Source organism: Uranotaenia lowii, chromosome 3 (assembly GCF_029784155.1).
Source record: "Uranotaenia lowii strain MFRU-FL chromosome 3, ASM2978415v1, whole genome shotgun sequence".
Taxonomy (NCBI): Eukaryota; Metazoa; Arthropoda; class Insecta; order Diptera; family Culicidae; genus Uranotaenia; species Uranotaenia lowii.
Genome location: NC_073693.1, coordinates 141,512,273 through 141,531,673, shown reverse-complemented (window position 1 = coordinate 141,531,673; position 19,401 = coordinate 141,512,273). Strand labels below are relative to the sequence as shown.

Here is a 19,401-nt window from a genome sequence, read left to right as displayed (position 1 = left end):
TCTCTGGCTGATATTCTCATTTTTATCAGAATATATTTAACCATTATCTATGTGTTTTGAGTAATTTTTCGGAAATTTTTTTTTCTTATTGAGAATTCACATTTCAAATCTTGAATAAATTTAATTTTTATCATGGTTCTCTTCTGACCGGATTTGAAATTTATTTTCGAATATGTTTTTAAGTTAGGTGATTTATTTTATGTATTCTATTTCTGTTCTGTACATTGATTTTTATGTCCGTACAAATCCGTTACGCATTTAAAAAGCCTTTCCCGATCATATGTACAAACATACATGTAAGCCGCTCCTTTTTTATCACTGGTTATAATACTATTATCATAATTATTTCAAATCAAAGTTATCTTAATTGACTTAACATCCCAAGCTCGTTTAGAAAAAGGTTCGTTGCATCCATGCATTCAACTCTAGGTAAAATAGCGAAAAACTAAATCGAATTCTCTCCTCTTCCATTACCGTTGGTAAAACCACTGCCACACTGACTGGACACTCGATTTCGATTTTTGGCTGCTCGAACAATTAACGAGCAATGTCGATGCCAGAGGCGCTTCGAAAGAATGTCGACATTAGGAGGCTTTTAGCCAAAATTTGAACGAAATTTTGTTCTAAGTGTCATGTCAGTGTGATCAATGGTAAAACTATAATTGAAGTTAAGGGGTACCTAATTTTTTTCGATCCAGTCTACCGAAATGGTAAATGTCAACGAAGAAGCCTCATAGACGAATCACAGTATACGAAAAGTGCTTAGCCTACATCTAGGCGTTTAATTTCTGTTGGTCGATCAAAGACGAAATCGCCGGAGCATGAAGAATCGATGAAGCAGCTGTATAATTTATTCAAAATAACCGCTTTCTGATTGCCCATTTTGGCCGAAATCATAATGAACCAATCTTTACGATGCGGTGAGAACAAAACGAAGTGTGTTTGTTAGGCTGTGAACAGTAGGAACATTTAAGAACTATAAGATCGCTTTCTAGCTGTAATGAACTTTGCGTAGCATTCAATGCAAATCACCTGTCAAGCAATTGATTGATAATATGTTAGCGTTGATGGGTATGGGATAAAGCTATATTCCAGAGCAATTATTTGCATTTATTTTTGCGCGTTGTTAATGATACGGCGATGCAATATTGCAAGTCACAGCAACTTTACAGGTTGATAATTATAAAAAAAAAAAAAAAGATAAAAGTTATCTGGCTGTGACCACTGTGACATTTGAGAAAAATGTCGTGGAAATGTACAATGTACTTTCCTCTTAGAATAGTTTCAGAATTGAAGTTTCCGATTCAAAGTTTTGGACTCTGAATTTTGAAAATAAAATTTCACATTTGCATATTATTTAAATGAAGGGTTGTTGAAAATAACCAAACACTACTTAGTTGAAAGAACTTATTTTTGAACTTTTGATATAAACTATTTTTAATGAATTTTCTTAATAGCGGAGGAATCTTTGAGCTAGGTACCGTATTGTGCGTACAAATGGGCTTAAAGAATTTGCAAAGGAAAGAGATTCGTAGAATCTTATAACGTCTAGATTATTACAATGTATAAAGGTAGTCGTTGATAGTATTTTCATCACGTTTCATTTTAAGACAGAGGTATTACATCACATTTTAGAGGAAGGGTGGTGTCACCAATAGTTACTTGAAAGTAAGCTGATTAGAGCTAAATTAAAATGTATTTAGAGAATAACAACACTATCTGGTTTTGAAAAAGTTTTGTAAACCTGAAGTTGTAATTTTGAAATCGTAAGTAGCACTACCCTGAACACGCTTTTATAAATGAGTTTGCATTACAAATCTGCAATTACTCCACCCTGAGAAGATAGTAGTTTGTTTTGAAAAGTAGTAGTTATTATGAATATTTTGAATGGGACTTACTTATTTGAATTCAGTTGAAGTCAAGCGGTCGGGGAGATCGTAAACACAGCAGCTACTAGAAATGATAGTATTCTTACTGTTAGTGATCGTTATACTTACGGGTTATGTGCTGAATCGTCGGGCGCTAAAATACTGGAGTAGTAGAGGAATTCCGCAGCTCAGTCCATCGATTTTGGTGGGCGATTTTGGAAATGTTTATCGACGATTAGGCGTACCGGAAACATGGTCCGATCTCTACGAGCAATCGAAACACTTTCCGCTGGTAGGACTTTACCTGTCCGTTCATCCGGTGCTGATGATCAATGATCCGGAGTTGATAAGAAATGTTTTGGGACGAGATTTCGAGCACTTCCACGATCGAGGCATCGATGTGAACGAGAAGGAAGATCCATTGAGTGGGCATATGTTTGCATTGAGTGGTGAAAAATGGCGACAACTGAGGAGCAAACTGACGCAGGCTTTCAGCTCTGGCCGGCTTAAGGGCATGCTACCGATCGTAATCCAGAAGGCAACTGTTCTTCAAGAGTACGTTGAGCGATCGAGTAAATGCGGAAAGACGCTCGAAATGAAAGACCTCTCCAATCGCTTCCTCCTGGATGTTATTTCTTCCGTAGCTTTCGGTGTGGAAAATGATTTGATCAACAATCCAAAGGACATTTTCAGCGTAATGGTCAGCAGAGTGCTACATCCTAGCTTGAAGAATATTATGAGGTTAGGTTGCACATTCTTCTTCCCCAAAATCAAACGAACCTTGGGATTCAAGTTCATCGATCAGGATGTTGAGGACTTTTTCGTTAACATGGTGGATCAAACGCTCGAGTATCGCGAAAAGAACCAAGTCTTCCGAAAAGACATGATGCAGTTGCTGATTCAACTTCGAAACTCCGGCTTGATTTCGATGGATGATGATTCCTGGGATGTTAAGGTTTCGGACACTAACAAAAACATGACAATCTACGAAGTAACAGCCCAAATGCTGCTTTTCATATTCGCCGGATTCGAAACTTCAGCATCAACAATCTCTTACTGTCTATTCGAGTTGTCCCGTAATCCCGATCTGCAAGAACGAGCTCAAAGTGAAATCGATAGTGTCTTTTCCAAATCCAACGGAGAACCAAACTACGAAAGTCTGGCCCAGCTGAAGTTTCTCGAGGGTTGCGTCTTTGAAACCTTACGGAAATATCCACCGCTAAGCTTCTTAAACCGAGAATGCATCAAAGACTACCAGGTTCCAGGCACCGATATAACCGTCGAAAAAGGAACACAAGTGGTGATCTCCCTGCTTGGCCTACAAAGAGATCCGAACTTCTTCCCGGAACCGGACCGTTTCAACCCAAATCGTTTCGGAGAACAGGGACTGAAGACGGATAAACCCTATTTGCCATTTGGATTTGGCCCGAGAGGTTGTACAGGAATTCGGATGGGTCTCATGATTACGAAAATGTCTCTTGCAATGTTGCTTAGCAAGTTCGAGTTTCGTTTGGCGTCGGATGATTTTATGAACAAGGAGCTGAAGTTTGACAAATCAACGATGACGTTATCACCCGTCGGAGGGATCAATTTGGTGGCTTGTTTGAGGGAAACATCGCGTTGATGGTTTACAAAATGGAAGTGCTAAGCAAATGTGACAATGGAAAGTGAAATTACTTTTTATTTAACTGAAAACCAATCTGTTATTAATTAGTTGAAATTAAATCTTAATCCTTAAACGTAGTTATAAAAAGATATCATATCGGAATAAGATCTATCCTTTTGAATTTCAAAGAAATATTCCAACTCAAAAATCACGAGTTGTTGGTGTTTTCATCTTGTTCAACGACATTCAATCAAACCACTTTTCCGGAACGAAATCTCACTCCTTCTGTGGCTCGAAAACGCCCAATAAATCAATCTATCACTTTATCACCTGAGAATCCAGTTTCATTCATGTTTCTGACGCAAGCCGCAGATAAAGTTTTCCCACACTGCGGATCCGTTTAGAAAGGTAGGTGGGTTCAGATAAATTATTTTCATCCCGTTTTCTGGGAGTTTTCAGCCAAAAATAGTACCGGGAGCATTAGCAAACAATCAAACTTCGTTGAAAGTGAAACTGAAATTCTCAAGAATGTCTTGAAGATAAAGATGTTTGCTGTTTCGTTCCGCTAGAGAACCTTGCGAGCAGCAATAACTATAAAAAGTCGGACCATGCCGACTGAATCATGCAGGGTGAGAATGGAACATAATCGGAGATGGACCTCAACGCGGTTCAAATTGTTTCCCGGATTTGCTCGCGTGTGCTCTCTTATGGCTAAACATTTTAAAATGGGTGTTTTACGAGCACTTCGCAATGCAAAATAATCTATGCTTAACTACTAAATGCATGTAAGATCATCATATAAGTCAAACTTTATTCATCGCTTGGGAGATCGTTATCGGAAGGTCTCTGAAAACTGGGAAGTAAATCTGCAAATCCCAAGACCATCTAATTAAAACGGTGTTATTATTAAAACTATGATAAAAATAACTCAGGGTACATTGGACTGAGCAAAATACGTATGTTCTGAAACTATATTTAACAGTTCTACATTTTAGAATCTGGAAATAACCAGAAATATAGAAAAATATAAACCCTCGTCCGTTCCAGAAATTTTTACCCGTTCCTGAAGTATCACTTTGATACTCGTGACTAAAACCGCTGTTCTCTCTTGTTTCTTAACCGCATTTTACAAAATTTAAAGTTTCAGGACCCTCATTTTGTAAATTAAATATGTTTTTCAATTCAAAGTTTTAGGAACGTCAATTTGTAACTTAGGGGAGATAAGGGCATAATGGCCACCTTAAGGAATATACACGGAGGCCGGAATACCTGTAAGTGAACTAGCCCACCTGATTGACATTCAATTCACTCCATAACAGTTCATACGAAGCCATGGGGTCCGGGTATGGTGTACGCGCTGCATTGGAGATTTGTCGAACACATACTTAGACAAAATCTGCGGTGAATCCGTGCACCCTAGGTGGATAACCAACAAATCATACAAAACCGAACGATTTTTTGGAATAACATAACCTCATATTGTCTACTTTCACAGAGCCTCTATAATTTGGACAATCATCATAACTTTGCTTTAACATGCTTGAATGTTGATAAAATATAACAACTAATACAAATGTAAGTATGTATGTATGTAGATAATTCACCATGGGTACCCGAATTTGCAGCAGTTTCGCCAACGTATGCGCTTAATTGCATTCTTTATTGGGTCGACAAATCTACAAAGCAACTAACCACATACCTGACACCATGGCTTCATGTTAACCTTTAGTGGAATGAATTTTATGTGTGTAAATGTAGATATGTATTATTTGGATTAACAAATCAATCACTTACGTAACCGTTATAAAATTAATAACATTTTCAATCGTATTAATCTAAGACAGGTATTTCGCACACGTTTAGATACCTGCCCAGTTGGCAAGCGATTGGTTGTTCCTATATTTTTTAACAAGTGGAAATTCAATTTAGAAATCGTACCTTTTACCTTATCTTAACTTTCAGTTTAACTTACCTTATAAAGAGAGGCGCGACACGCTTCCGGTTTTAAGCAGGTGGCTTAAGCGCCACCACCTACCCTAGTCTTAGTTTGCCCAGCTGATGAGACTTGGTCGCGAGATCCTTTCGATTCCCTATTTTGGGAAAGGGTCTTCCAAAAAAAATACGTACTTCGGTTCTTTTGAGGCCGCTCCAAAGACGAGCCAAAACCCTGCAGGAGACAAAATTCGTGGAAAGGGGAGCTAGTTGTTGTTCGGCCCAAAGATATACTACCAGGGTTTTATGCCGTCGCACAAGATTCCACCCTCTAACCCGGTTTAGCGAATGAATGATCGTGACTGGATTCGCGTCCAGCCTCCGCAGTAAATTTACTTACTTACTTTATTTTTCCGCGCCGATCCTCCGGTGCATAGGGCCGTGGTATAATACCTCCGCTGTTGACGATCTGGAGCCAGCGTCTTTCACTTGGTCCCAGTTAAGATTCTCGTCGACAGTTCGGATTTTGGCGGCTAGGCTTCGCCGCTACGAGATTCTAGGATTTGTTAAACGTTTCAGCAAACACTTTCAAGACCCATACACCATGAAGTAACTTTATATATCCTATTTTCGTTCGATATTGGAGTATTGTAGCATCATATTGAATCCTTATTCAAATATTCACGAGCAACGTCTCGAATCTGTTCAAAAACAATTTTTGTTATATGAGGTACTAGCGCTACGTAAATTCAATTGGACCACTTTTTCTCTCCCATCGTATGAAACTCGTTGTAAGCTTATTGATATAGAACCTCTCGGTAAACGCAGAAAATTTTCCCAATTTGCTTTTGTAAATGATGTTGTTACACATAGAATAGATAGCCCTGAATTACTTTCAAAACTCAATTTTTACGCTCCCTCTCGTCCATTAAGAAAGAAACATTTATTGTACATTAAACTTTACGAAAAAGACCATGCGAAACATCAACCTATTAATCAAATGATGTAGGTACAGATATAATTCACAAAGTGAAACTATAGACGTAACAATGAGCAAAGCACAATAAAAAAAAGGCATTAAAAAACAACTTCATACAACAACATAACAATAGCTTACATTAGTTTTAAGTAGTTTTAAGTATTGTTGTCAACAAAGTTTGACTTAATAATAAATAATAAAAAAAAGTAATACTTCTGTAATCTGCAGAATTCTAAGAATCTAATGGTACATAAATAATTTTTTTATGAAAAATGATTTTCAAATTACAGTAAAATCATGTTGCATTTGAACTTTTCTGTAACAACAAATCTGTTAATTATATACGATACTAGCTATCTGGCAACATTTTTTCAATAAAAACTCATCCTTCACCAAAATTTTGTTCGCGTGCATAGGACAAGCAGGGAAAATCCCTGACTGGAAAAACAATCATCGAAAGTATCTGCTCGACGAGTCGATACCGTCCGTTTTCCATCGCCACACTAATGGCGAAGAACATCCGGGGGTACAGCTGCAGAATCGGACCGAATTCCGTCACCGCATTTGTAACCGTTCGTTACAAAATCTTTATGTTTTTTTGTTGGTGCCGTTTAAATAAATTAAGTGAACGTTCACATTGCTAAAAATTTGTTAGTTAGATTGTCAATATTGTTATTAGTTTAGTTTGGGAATTGTAATTTTAATTAATCGTCAACATACTGTAATATTGTCAACACACTGTACACATAACATAAGTCGGGATTAGGAAAACTGTCGGAGTAAGGAAAAAGGTGTGGAACATGGGTGTTGGAACTATTCAACCCTGCTTCATCAACTCCCCATTTTGAATTTAAAAATTGGCGATTTTTCCTGGCCAGATTCGGCCATTTGAATCAAGCGGCGAGTGTTGTCACACTCGTTAGAGTGGAGTTGTGAGTTTATTGTAAAAAGTTTGTTTGAAGGTGGAAATCTTATTGAAAGTAGCAGGCTGTCGAAGCTATTCAGGTATGCAATGCTAGGTAGATCTCATACTAACTCTGAGATAAACTTGAAAGTTAATAATATCCCGAGCAGACTTTGATGCCTAAATCGACAGCAAACTGATAGCTTACCAAGGTGTCAACAGCAAACTGATAGCATGATTCGCTATTAAATTATTCATGATAGCAAAATTAGGCAACCCTAAGGCATCAATAATTTACATTTGATAGCAAGCTGAAAACAAAATATGGTATCTACAGCAAGCTGTTACAATAATTTTGTGTAGAATTTAATCTGATATCCAAACATGGCATTTTTGAGGTATCCTTTATTCATACAGGAAAGAAACCTATGATTGATATAAAAACATTCCTTGGGACTGGGATTAGCTTTTTGAGCGATATCTTAGGTGCTGCAAAGTGGAAACAGCATTTGCTGTTATACAGTAGTTTTTCGATTTTATCACTATTTGATTTTATCAATACTCGCCAAATTCACGCTCGATTTTATCACGGGTATTGTTTCGATTTTATCACCCTTTTTTAGAAATCATTCAGAAACCTTATTCAGGACCTTATTTTTCTTTCAAAAGCGTGGAGCGTCTTTGTTCATGATATTTTTTTATGGTTTATGTTATGGTATGTAGGTATTGAATAATATGAAAATTGCCATTGAACTGCCTAATTTAGCTGTATAGTGTTTAAAATCTTCATTTGGATTTTAAAAACATTTGTTATAATCGACATAAGTATTTTAACGACACGCTAATGCTATTGTTGTTATTTGTGCTTAGTTAGCCGCTCTAAAAATGTAAACTTTTTGAGTTATGTGAATCATATAATGATGTGGGTGAATTTAAGCGTTTTTGAAAAAAAAAATGAATCTTTGATTTCTTTGTTAAATTTGTTTATTTGAAAGTGTGGCGTTCGTAGTCCTGAAAGGATAGCCTTTAGTATTGTCTGAATGGATAATTCTGGAAGATCAAAATGAAATTCTGCTAGCTTTGCCTTAAAATGTGTAAAAAGGGCTGAGATTTCTGTTTTTCTACATATGAAATACAAAGAATTATCTGCCCATATTCATATCCAACAATTCTAGAAACACACTTTAAAGTCTAAGCTTAGCAAATTTCAAAATACTTTCAAACAGGTACATTTTTAGTTAATCAAAAGTGTGAAGATTGAAATATTGAAATTAGAAATTTGCAGATTTTTTTTTATTCATTTTTCTTTGAACTCTTTATCAAAATCTACATAAGATATAACGGCTGTTAAATTTCCATAAAAGCTTAATAATTCTCTTTATTAGATGTAGACTATCAAATTGATACTCTACATGTTTTATTTCAAGAAAAAATCTTAAAATAGCTTAAGAGAAGAATATTATGAACTAAAATCGGTCCTTTGTGTTTAGTTATCTTTGATAATTTCATTTAATGATCAAAATTCTTTGATTCAAAACGTTTAGACCACTAAAAATGTTAACAATTATTGATTAAAGACAATAAAAATACTTTTTCCCACTTTAATTTTTAGTTTCGCCAAATTCACGGTTTCGCCATATTCACGGTAAAATTTTTTTCGACCGTGATAAAATCGAAAAACTACTGTAATTATGTAATGGAATAATAGCAACGTGTAGTTAATATGAAATATGTATTGACAGTATAATAATATTGAAATTTTAAGGTATAAACTAAAATTTCAAGAATTAATGTTTTTTCAAAAAAAAAAAAAATCATAATTGTCACTTTACTTATCGCGTAACCGTAAGAAACAAAACAAACAGCTTTATCATAAAATATTACAAAACCCAAAGCATAAACTCCACGGCAATGGTTAAATGAAATTCTTATCAAAATGAAATATGCCCTTTTTTTTTGAAAAACCCTCTTTTAATAAGCATATGTTTCTTAACACATAAATAATGTTTTCTTATTGCATTAAATACTACGTCAAACTTATCAAGAGGACGAAACTATAACCGACTTGAGGAAAACATGCTTAAAATTTTAGATCTACAAACAAAAAACTATTAAAAAAAAAGAAGTTAAACCCTTTTGGTTTTTCTTAAAACGATTAGAAGTGCTTAAAGTCGAATAAGGGTTTTTTCTGTAAGTTTTCCAAATTTTCCTTTGAGTTTTCAACACTTTTCAGGCGCGCCTTGCAATTTCATCCAATTTATATCCCGGTTTTGTTTTGGTTTTTAATGTCATGTCTCATAACAAAAAAATTTGTATGCCTTCTATATTGAAATATGTATCAAAGCCCCAACTGAAATACATGAACATGCAGTTTCGTCCAGTTAATTTTTTAAAGATTTAAATGTTTGAAATGCTATCAAAATTTATAAGCCAAAGTGCATGTGCGTACACTCATAGTGATTGTTATTTTGTTTTATCTAACATGGTAGTTTCGCCTTTTTCAAATATAACGCTAGATTTATAGTGTCTTTTAATTCGACATGCAGAATTCATCTCTGGACTTCGACACCTCGACGCACATTACGAAAATAAAATCTAGCATACTGGCAACCACATTTTTCAAACGTCAAATGAAACCAAAACAAATGCGAAAAAAATTCATTAAACGGATCAGATCGATTGTTGGTTCCCCAAAATACATCTGGCCAACAGGTTCTGCCCTAAATTTTTGACGAGTGTGTGCCAAGGAAGGAGCATCTAGTGTCTGCTGGTAGTGTTCTTGTTTGAAAAGGATCGTGAACTTTCCACTTCGTTCCAACCATTTATAAGGTTTGCTGTAAGGTTTGTTTTGTTTTGATTTTTTTTTAATTTTCAGGTCTTTTCTGCCAATTGTCCGGATTCTAATAGCGCGATTACCATTGTCTGCTAATCTTGTGGCTAGGTGGAAGTAATCAATTGAAACAATTGAATGCAGTTTGTACTTCTGTATCCAAGCAGGTAAGGATCAATTAACAGTTAATAATATGTTTCTTGGTTTCAGAAGTTTACACATCGACGATAATGGACCCTCAACAATCAACAGCTCTAGAATGAATTATAGAGGCTTCGAAATTGTAATGCCCCTAGAAAAATGTCGGCCTCGTTCCCAAAGTCATACGGCGGACAATTCCGCCTGACTTCTTCTTCCTGCTTCCGGTCTAAGGGTGCTCAAAAAGGCTGATTACGTAAACGGCTCCAAGAAAAATCGTGAGTAAGCTTTTTTTTGTTACTCATCTAGGGTAAGTGAGCCTTAACTTGGCATGCTCCTTATCTTGGCATGCCAAAATGCATTTTGGTAATTTGTATGTCAAACATATGCCTAAAAATATAAAATAAATCAAACATAAAAGAAAATCGCATTTGTCTACATTCTGCATAGCATTTGCCCGCAATTGAATCCAAATAACTGCGTAATAATTTTTTTTCACATGACGAACTGGAAGTAAAATTACGATTTTCGGAAAAAATCTGAAATGAACCTACCTTGCTAGTACATCTGCCACCTTCGGATCGATTTAAAAAACACACTTCCCTATGAAAAAATCACTAAAAAATACCATTGGTTACAGCAAAACGTGGCAAAAAATATAAAATTATAACCTACTCCAAACAACGTACATATTTGATCTAAAATTGAAGAAAATATAAACATTTTTTTCGCCTAATCTTGGCATGAAATTCCACTAATTGAGGTTTGTATGTATGTGTGAGAACGAAATTAGCAGGCAGACGGTAGCCGGCAGCCGGCAGCCGAATCGTCGGCCGTTAGTGCACAGTGGTCTGGAAATTTAAAACCGGTCGAAAGTAAAAAGAATGATTGAATTAAAATAACTTGAAAAAACCATAAATGTATTTTGGACTATAATCAATTTATTTATCTCTCAAGCGTATTTGGCATCTTAGTTGGAATTATAATACTAAAAGTTTAGCTGCCTTTTTTTTTGGTAAATTTCTAGAACTTTTCCTCTCAACTTCTGAGCACGAAATCAACAGGATTCGGATCCGAATCGATATCTTGGATCACAACGTTGAAGTAACTTTATCCATACCCAAAAAAGAAATCTACAAATGTAAATAAGGTCCAACGTATTTTGATTTCATTTTATTTGTGCTGGAGATGAACATTTGTGGTTTATGTGTCGCTTTGAAAGGAATGGTTACAAAGTTAAAATTATGACATTCTAAATATTATGTTTATTAAAAAAAGTAGTTGCATTACAATGTTGAAAAATTATGTTACTAAGAGCTAAATTTTATTGTTTTCAATTTCATGTGAAATCAAAAATAATATTTTGACCAAGTTTGTTTTATATTATGGATCACTGTGCATCAGCAGAGGTGACGACGTTTGTTTTCCGTAGGAAAGGAATATGCGAAGGAAGCGCTGCCGAGTTTGGATGATGATTTTGCATGAGTGCGAGTGGGATGCAGCTTGAATTTCACCCAGCTTGTAAATTTGTTGTTCGCTTCCATTGGCTATAGTCCCCAAACGAACGAGTGAGATGCAATCTATTTCTATCAGGCTGGCTGGAGTGAGCGATAGTTTGTCTTGTTTTGCTATTCGGGTGTACGCAAACGATTGCTAGAAAATTCCTAAGGGCGACATTTTAAGTATGTAGGTATGATTCAAAGAATTGTTCGCTTACTTGAGTTTTAGCTTTAGCTTGCTTCTTGCCTCGGTCATAATGGTTTTGAAAATGTCTCTCCTCCTTTTATGGGAGTGGAATAAAAAAATATGAACATTCACTATCGTATGTTAACTTCAATGGAAACAGATCTATCATGATTTCATTTTAAAAAATTGAACAAACGATTTGTTTGCTCGGTTAATAAACATTTTTATGTTAACCAATGCAATATTTTCGAACCTTTTTGTTCTAGATTGTCATTCTGATAATAGAAATTTTAAACACAACAAAAACTGAAACAAACAAATGAAACTTTTTTACGTAAGATTATAATTCTGCACGCAAATATCGATTTTAAAAATTGGTTGACATTTCGTACTTTCGACTTTTTGAAAACAACACAGAACATTGTTGTGCTTCCTTCCAGGATATTATCAACGAATTCGTGGTGGCTGTTGTTGTATTAGTGAGGCAAATTTCTTCTAGAGGCTGCCAATTTAAGGAAGTCATAAAGGGCCACAATTCGGAACGGGGGCCACAATAAGGAGCATTTCAATCAATAGTTTGATCAGGTTTATATCAAACTATCCACCGCTTTAAAGCAAGGACATATTTTTACTACATTTCAGGCTAGTAAGCAATCATATTTGTCGAAGGACTTTTGAAGGTACATATTACAGGAAGACTTCAATCATGGGAAATATAGTCAACCATGCCTTAGGGGCCAAGTTCGGGTACATTTACCCTATCTTTAGAATTTGTTCAAAACTAAGAAAAGAGAAATTATCAAACTAACAACTCGTAAATAATGCGTGCTTTTTAAAAGAAAAATTAGAATCTAAATGTTATTAACCACATTAATTAGCAATTCAAGTTAAACTGATCGAGAAATAATTACTTGCCTATTATTTTAACCTATTCAAGACTATGCGTAATTTCGAATGCCTAGCCGAGGAATTGCAACATTCATGAAAAAAGCTTAACTTTGATGTTTAAAAAACCGTTAATTCGATTTTCTTTTTTTTTTTTTAAATCATACCAATATGAAACTAATATGTGATTTATCAAATAATTGATGAAAAAGACCTATAAATTCCGAAAATATCGGCGAGGCATTTTTGCACTCACAGTGTGCAATCCGTCTAAAGCAGTTTAATATAGACAGTGTCTAGATCAAGGCGTTTAATGTTGGCAGTGTTAAATGGAATTTAGGCATTTTCTACGATCATATTCAATGTGAATTGTATTATAAAAAATTTTTTTGAAAATTCAAATTTACGATGTCAATATATCATAAGTATCGATGAGACAGCTGTCATTTTTTAAAGCGTTGTATACTTAAATTTGTTTATACAAATGTAGAGGGAACTTGACTACTACCGGACACTTAAGGTTTTTTTTAGCAATAACTTCAAAAATATATTTTTTAAAATATTGGTTACTCTACTGATTTGAAGAGTATCAAAGAAACTCGTTTTGAATGTTTTCAATTGTTTACTTAGGGATAGATCCTCATTTTTTTAAGAGAACAGGAAAGAGATAGGGAAAAATGAAAACGAAAAGAATTATACATGCAGATCAATAGCTTTTAGGAAAATCAATCAAATGTCTATCGCAGCAAGTATATCTCCTACTGGATGCAAGGAACATTGATGTGGTAAGAGAAATTATTTTATGTAAGTTTTCACTCATTTCCAAAAGTGTTGTCTATGGCTGGACACTACGTATTACTTTACCACAGTTGTCACCAACTTTGATTATTGTAAGCTTAACCAGTAATGTTCAAGAAGCAATTGAAATTATGACTATACACTTTATTGGAATAGTGTTATACGGACATGTTTAAAACGCCTGAATTTTTACTCAAAAGCGATATCGAACAGAATCGTAGAACACTATCGCCTTTGAACATGCAACGCATTAAGATTGATAAAATGGAAAATTATGTGACCCATTCGAAACCTAAAAATTATAGCAAACATTGCTATCACGCTTTGATAGTTAAATTTACTGTAATTTTTCTTGCAATAGGGTGGTCGGCAAAAATGAGTTCAGCAATGTTTATACTTGGATGTCAAAGAGATGTCACATTATGCTATAATGGCGACTCCATTAATGCCCTTTTTTAATGTTTTGAGAGTATATCGATGCCAAATTTTGCTCTCTTAGATGCCTTATATTGACATCATTTTGCTTTCCAAGCTCTCGAAAGACGAGGTGTAGTTTAGGTCTCATTAGGCATCACTTTGCTAACCAAGTATGAAAATTTGTGCTCTCATTTTTGCTGTGTACCACCTTATGTCAAGCAAAATGAGAGCACATTTGGCTCTCAGGGCGTGATAGCAAAATTTGCTATAATTTTGCCATAAAAGTCTGCTCGGGATGATTATAGAAGATCAAAATGAAGTATGTCAGACATTTAATCACTATTTCATCAACGTCGGGAAAACTCTTGCAAATAAAATAATCGTGGATCCAACATATAACAGTTTAGCGAATATTGACCGTGTGTCAAACTCTCTATTTATACACCCAGCAACTGCTAATGAGGTTATCACAGTTATAAAATCTCTTAAAAATAAAAAAAAAGCAATGGTCCCGATAACATACCTACGCTTTTACTTAAAATTCACCATTTGTCATTTTCAAGCATTCTTGCTAAATGTTTTAACAAAATGTTAGAGTCTGGCATCTAACCAGAATGCCTAAAAACAGCTAAAGTGACTCCAATCTTTAAATCAGGTGACATCCTTGAGGTGAACAACTACCGCCCCATATCAACACTTAGCGTCGTGAGCAAGGTATTTGAAAAATTATTAATACACAGAATTAATTGTTTTTTGAACTGCAACAATGTGTTGTATAATCTCCAATATGGATTTAAATCTGGGTCGAGTACCCTAATAGCTATCTGCGAGTTATTGGACTCCGTAATTGAAAAAATTGACTCTAAAAAAATTGTAGGTGCACTTTTTCTCGACTTAAAAAAAAGCCTTCGACACTCTCAACCATGAAATTCTTCTTCCAAAACTAGAGTGTTATGGTATCAGGGGAACTGCGAACAACTTGATACGAAGTTATCTGGCCAACCGTAAACAATTTGTTTGTTTAGGAACTGCAAGAAGCTCTTTAAAAGTTTCAGATATCGGTGTCCCGCAGGGCAGCAACATAGGGCCTCTCTTATTTTTATTGTACATAAACGATATCAGCAAGCTACCAATGCATGGTGTTCCCCGTCTATTTGCCGATGATACAGCTCTTTTTTACTCTGGCACCTGTCCAAATAGTGTTACCATGCTTATGGAAGAAGATTTAGAAGTTCTCCATAAATACTTTTCCACAAACCTTTTGACTCTCAACCTCACCAAAACAAAGTATATGATCTTCCACTCTTATCGAAAAAAAATTGAACCTCATAATAATCCCAAAATCACCGAAATCGCGATCGAAAAAGTGAACAACTTCAAATATTTGGGTATAACTCTGGATGAAACTCTGTCATGGAGCAATCACATAGAAAATTTACAAAAAAAGATCTCATCTTATAGCGGAATCTTATGGAGGGTCAAAGCATTCGTCCCACGCCACGTTCTGCTAAAATTCTATTTTGCCTTCATACATTCTCATTTATATTATTTGATCGCCATATGGGGAAGGGCATCTCTGTCCCTTTTGTCACGTCTACAATCCCTACAAAACCTTTAGGCATCGGTATACGCCGGCGTATACGCCAGGTTGGTCTCCTGTAGTAGAATGTTAATACATGGGCCCCGGAGAGGCGCAAGATGTGGGTTCAAGTCTCACCGGGAGACAAGGCGAATTTTTTTCGCATGTTTTTTCAACATCAATTTTCCCTTATCTAGTCCCTGAAATTTCATCTCAGTTGAATTCATTTCTCTACAAAAAAAGTTTCGCTGACTGAATGTTTGAGTCAAGACCCATCTTTGGGTCACAGTTTAAAAATAGATAATAATTTATGTATTTGATAATTTGCACTCTTCAAACAGTAGTCAAAGCCTGAGATTTACAACAGGAGTTAGAATCCATAACACCCGCTTTTCTCATCACTTAGTACGCAGCACATCTTCAACTTCTCGTGGTCAACGCCGAATTTCATTTATTGGTCCAACCAAATTCAACGTTCTTCCTGAAGATATAAATAATTCAACGAATAGAAACTGTTTCAAAAGCAAACTTATACATTATTTCAAAGAAAATTTAAGCCGTTGAACATCCAACCACTATTCAGAAGTTATTTATTATTTGTCTTGTATTTTTCTTAGCTGTAAATTTAGTATAATTAAATGTAGTTTAATAAATTTTTTGTAGTATTTCATATTAAATTTTAGTAATTAATATCAAAAAATGTACATGGATCTCTTAAAAGGAAATATTATTTCCACTGAGATTCATGTTGTAATTAAGTTTTGTAACGTAACATCTCCTCGCACTAAGTAACAATATTATTAAAGTTCTCAGCATGAGTAAATTTTTGTTCGCGTTTGTGTTTATCCTTTTGCTGTCAGACATGCTGAGAACAGTTAGCGTCCATTACCAGGGGGCTCATTTGAGCTTCTTGGTGTGGGGGAGTGTGGCGGGCCGCTAAGAAAAAAAAATGCGAAAAGCAACAGTGATATCCTCTTAATTGCTGCGACGTGTACGCAATTTGGTATTTTTTTCTGTACGTCCACAGGACTTTTTTGTTCTTATTTGAAATTCAAATTCACCCGTCACGCTCCTACGACACGGCCTAACGAATTTCCCTTTCGTTACGCCTAACCCGTGAAGGATCGTCGATATCCTCTGGTCTGCGAGCCATAACCACTAAGGAGGATTCCCTCGGACCGAAAAGGGTCCTAATTTCCAAGGAGGGTTTCTCTCGACTTGACCAATCGGGCCTGCCTGGGTCAGTCGATAAAGTTCATGAGAGAAGCGCCTTGCGAAGCCAGAACTCCACGTGACTAGATCCCAAAGTTAGACGGGACTAGTCATTCCCGCCCATCGTTCCGGTGCATTGATTTCCATCGGTGCACATCATAGTGGAATAGGAGCTGACGAGCTCGCCATTTTGAACGAAAGCAAAGTCATAGAGCAGCGGTACGTACCAAGAACAGTTTGCGCAAACACACCCCTCACACATACACTTACAATAAACACATTTAATTTGAAATAGTTTTGGTTTTTCTCAATACCTTTAATAAATTTACTTAATTTACTCAATTGAAAGTTTTGATTAATTAAAATAACCCAACTCAGCAAGGCGAACCTTCGAAAATTCGCGAAGTCCTCTCAGTTACCCAGTAGCTGACAGACCCTCACACCCAGCTCGAGGGGTCTCTTGTTCCTGAGATCGAAGTCAAGAAGAAGTTAAATAAAATTAAAGTAATACATCAGTGGCGAAGAACATCCGGTGGAACAGCCGTCAATTCGTATCGAATTCCATCGCCGTACCAGTGCCGTAACATCCGGTGGAACAGCCGCCGAATCGCAGGGCCTCAGATCGCCGCACCAGTTTCGGAGAAAATCCCGGGTCGGCGACTCCAAGGCTTCCGATTGCCAAATCGTCGCATCTGATCGCCGCATCAGAGGCGAAGAAATCACGTCGAACCGGTGCCGAATTCGTTTGCTTTCGATGGAAAATCTGGGTGGACAGATGCCGAATCCGAGCGTATCAGATCCCCGCTCCAGTGACAAAATCTCGGAAGTTCAGGTGCCGAATCCGATCGCCGCATCCGCGGCAAATACCCGGTGGTACAACTGCCGAATCGGACCGAATTCCGATCGCTGCTTCAGTGGCAAACATCCGGTAGCACAGCCGCCAAATCGGACCGAGTTTCATCGCCGAACCAGTGTCGAAGAAAATCCCGGCGAACCAGTGCCGAATACTATCTAGAGTGTCCGTCCCGGGATTTCCCGGTCGGGAATTCCCGGGAATTTGAAAAATTCGGGAATTCCCGATTCCCGGGAATCATAGTTTTATTCCCGGGAATTCCCGGCATGTATGAAATTATACATAGCCTCCGGAACCATTCTTATTGTTCTTTTTGAAAATGTAGTCATACAAAGCTCATTGAGAGTATGACGATTTCTGTGGCAGTAGACATTTCGCGGCCATTTGGTGCATTTTGTTTTATTCCAATAGATAAGTTTAAAAAGATTATACGTATTTCCACCCCGTTTTCATTGAAAAAAAAAATCCACAACACTCCGAAAAATATATGAAAAATTGCGCAGTCGATAGACAGATTGTGTTTTCTCGAAAATTGCATTTTTACACTTATTTCACTCTGGCTTTGAAAGATGAATTTCATAACATAAAAATGAAGAAGACATTGAGTTTTTTTTTTTTCATATGAAGAGCAAATATGTATTTTTTTTACTAACCCCTTATTGCATGAATGAATTCTTCATTTGACTTATTCAGGCTAATTTATAGTTCATTTGACTGTTTTTGATTTAGCATTGTTGACAACAGTTTGATTTATTTGTTCAAAAATAAGTTGAAACACATTATGAAGAGTACATTTTGAACAAATTATAGGTTTGTATGTGTAGCATCGGTACTTTTGGGACTTTTATTCAACATTTAAAACACGTAACACGTAATCGGTTTAATCTCATGGTTTTTTATTAGGATTCTATAAATCAACCAACACGCGACCCGTTCGCTTACCAACTGACTTACATATACTCTCCCATGTTATTATTCGTCGATCAAACCATAGACATCGGATGTATCCGTTGATGTATATCCTACATCCCTCTCCTACTCTGTAATGAAAGAAAGAAATTAATATATTTATTAACGCGAAGAACAAAAAAAAATTGCACACTACAGAAATACATACTAGTCTAGAAACCGAGCAGGTAATTTGCGAGATCTCTTTGGACGATTTCCTTCCTGGTCATGTTCGTCGTCCGACCCAGACTTCCTTTTAAATTGTTCATAGTCGAGATCATTTCCAACATCTGCTTCATTTTCGATTGTTTCAGCTTCAGGTTTCTGTACGACCACCGATTTTGAGTTATCATCCAATGGTGCTGGCCATTTTTTTAGATGTGTCACTGAGCGACGATAGCGGACACCTGCCTCATTTTGGATACAAACATCGGATCCGTTTCTTCCAACAACTTCGAATTTTTCCATATGAAAACTAGGCTCTAGTTTTCCCGAATCGAAATTCCTCATCATTACTATGTCACCTTTTTTAATATCAGATGGTCGTGCTTGTCTGCGGGCATCGGCATACAGTTTGCCTTTCATCTTCAATATGGCATCCCTGTCGCTTATTTCTTCGTTTTTATTCCTTAACCTTTCCGTTCGCAAAGATGGAAGCATGTCTTTCACCGGACGACCTGTCATGAGCTCCAGAGGGGCTTTACCTGTTACCGAATTAGGTGTAGTATTGTGCATATACACGTATTCCTTAACGGCTTTCTTCCAG

The 19,401-nt window shown here is 36.3% G+C and overlaps 1 protein-coding gene across 1 annotated transcript; it reads left to right on the top strand.

Moving 5' to 3' along the window:
- The first annotated feature begins 1,901 nt into the window (after positions 1-1,901).
- On the top strand, positions 1,902-3,623 carry LOC129757306 (probable cytochrome P450 6d5). Its single transcript, XM_055754486.1, has one exon. The coding sequence runs from the start codon at positions 1,960-1,962 to the stop codon at positions 3,490-3,492; it is 1,533 nt and encodes a 510-aa protein (XP_055610461.1). The 5' UTR covers positions 1,902-1,959; the 3' UTR covers positions 3,493-3,623.
- Positions 3,624-19,401: the final 15,778 nt, after the last annotated feature.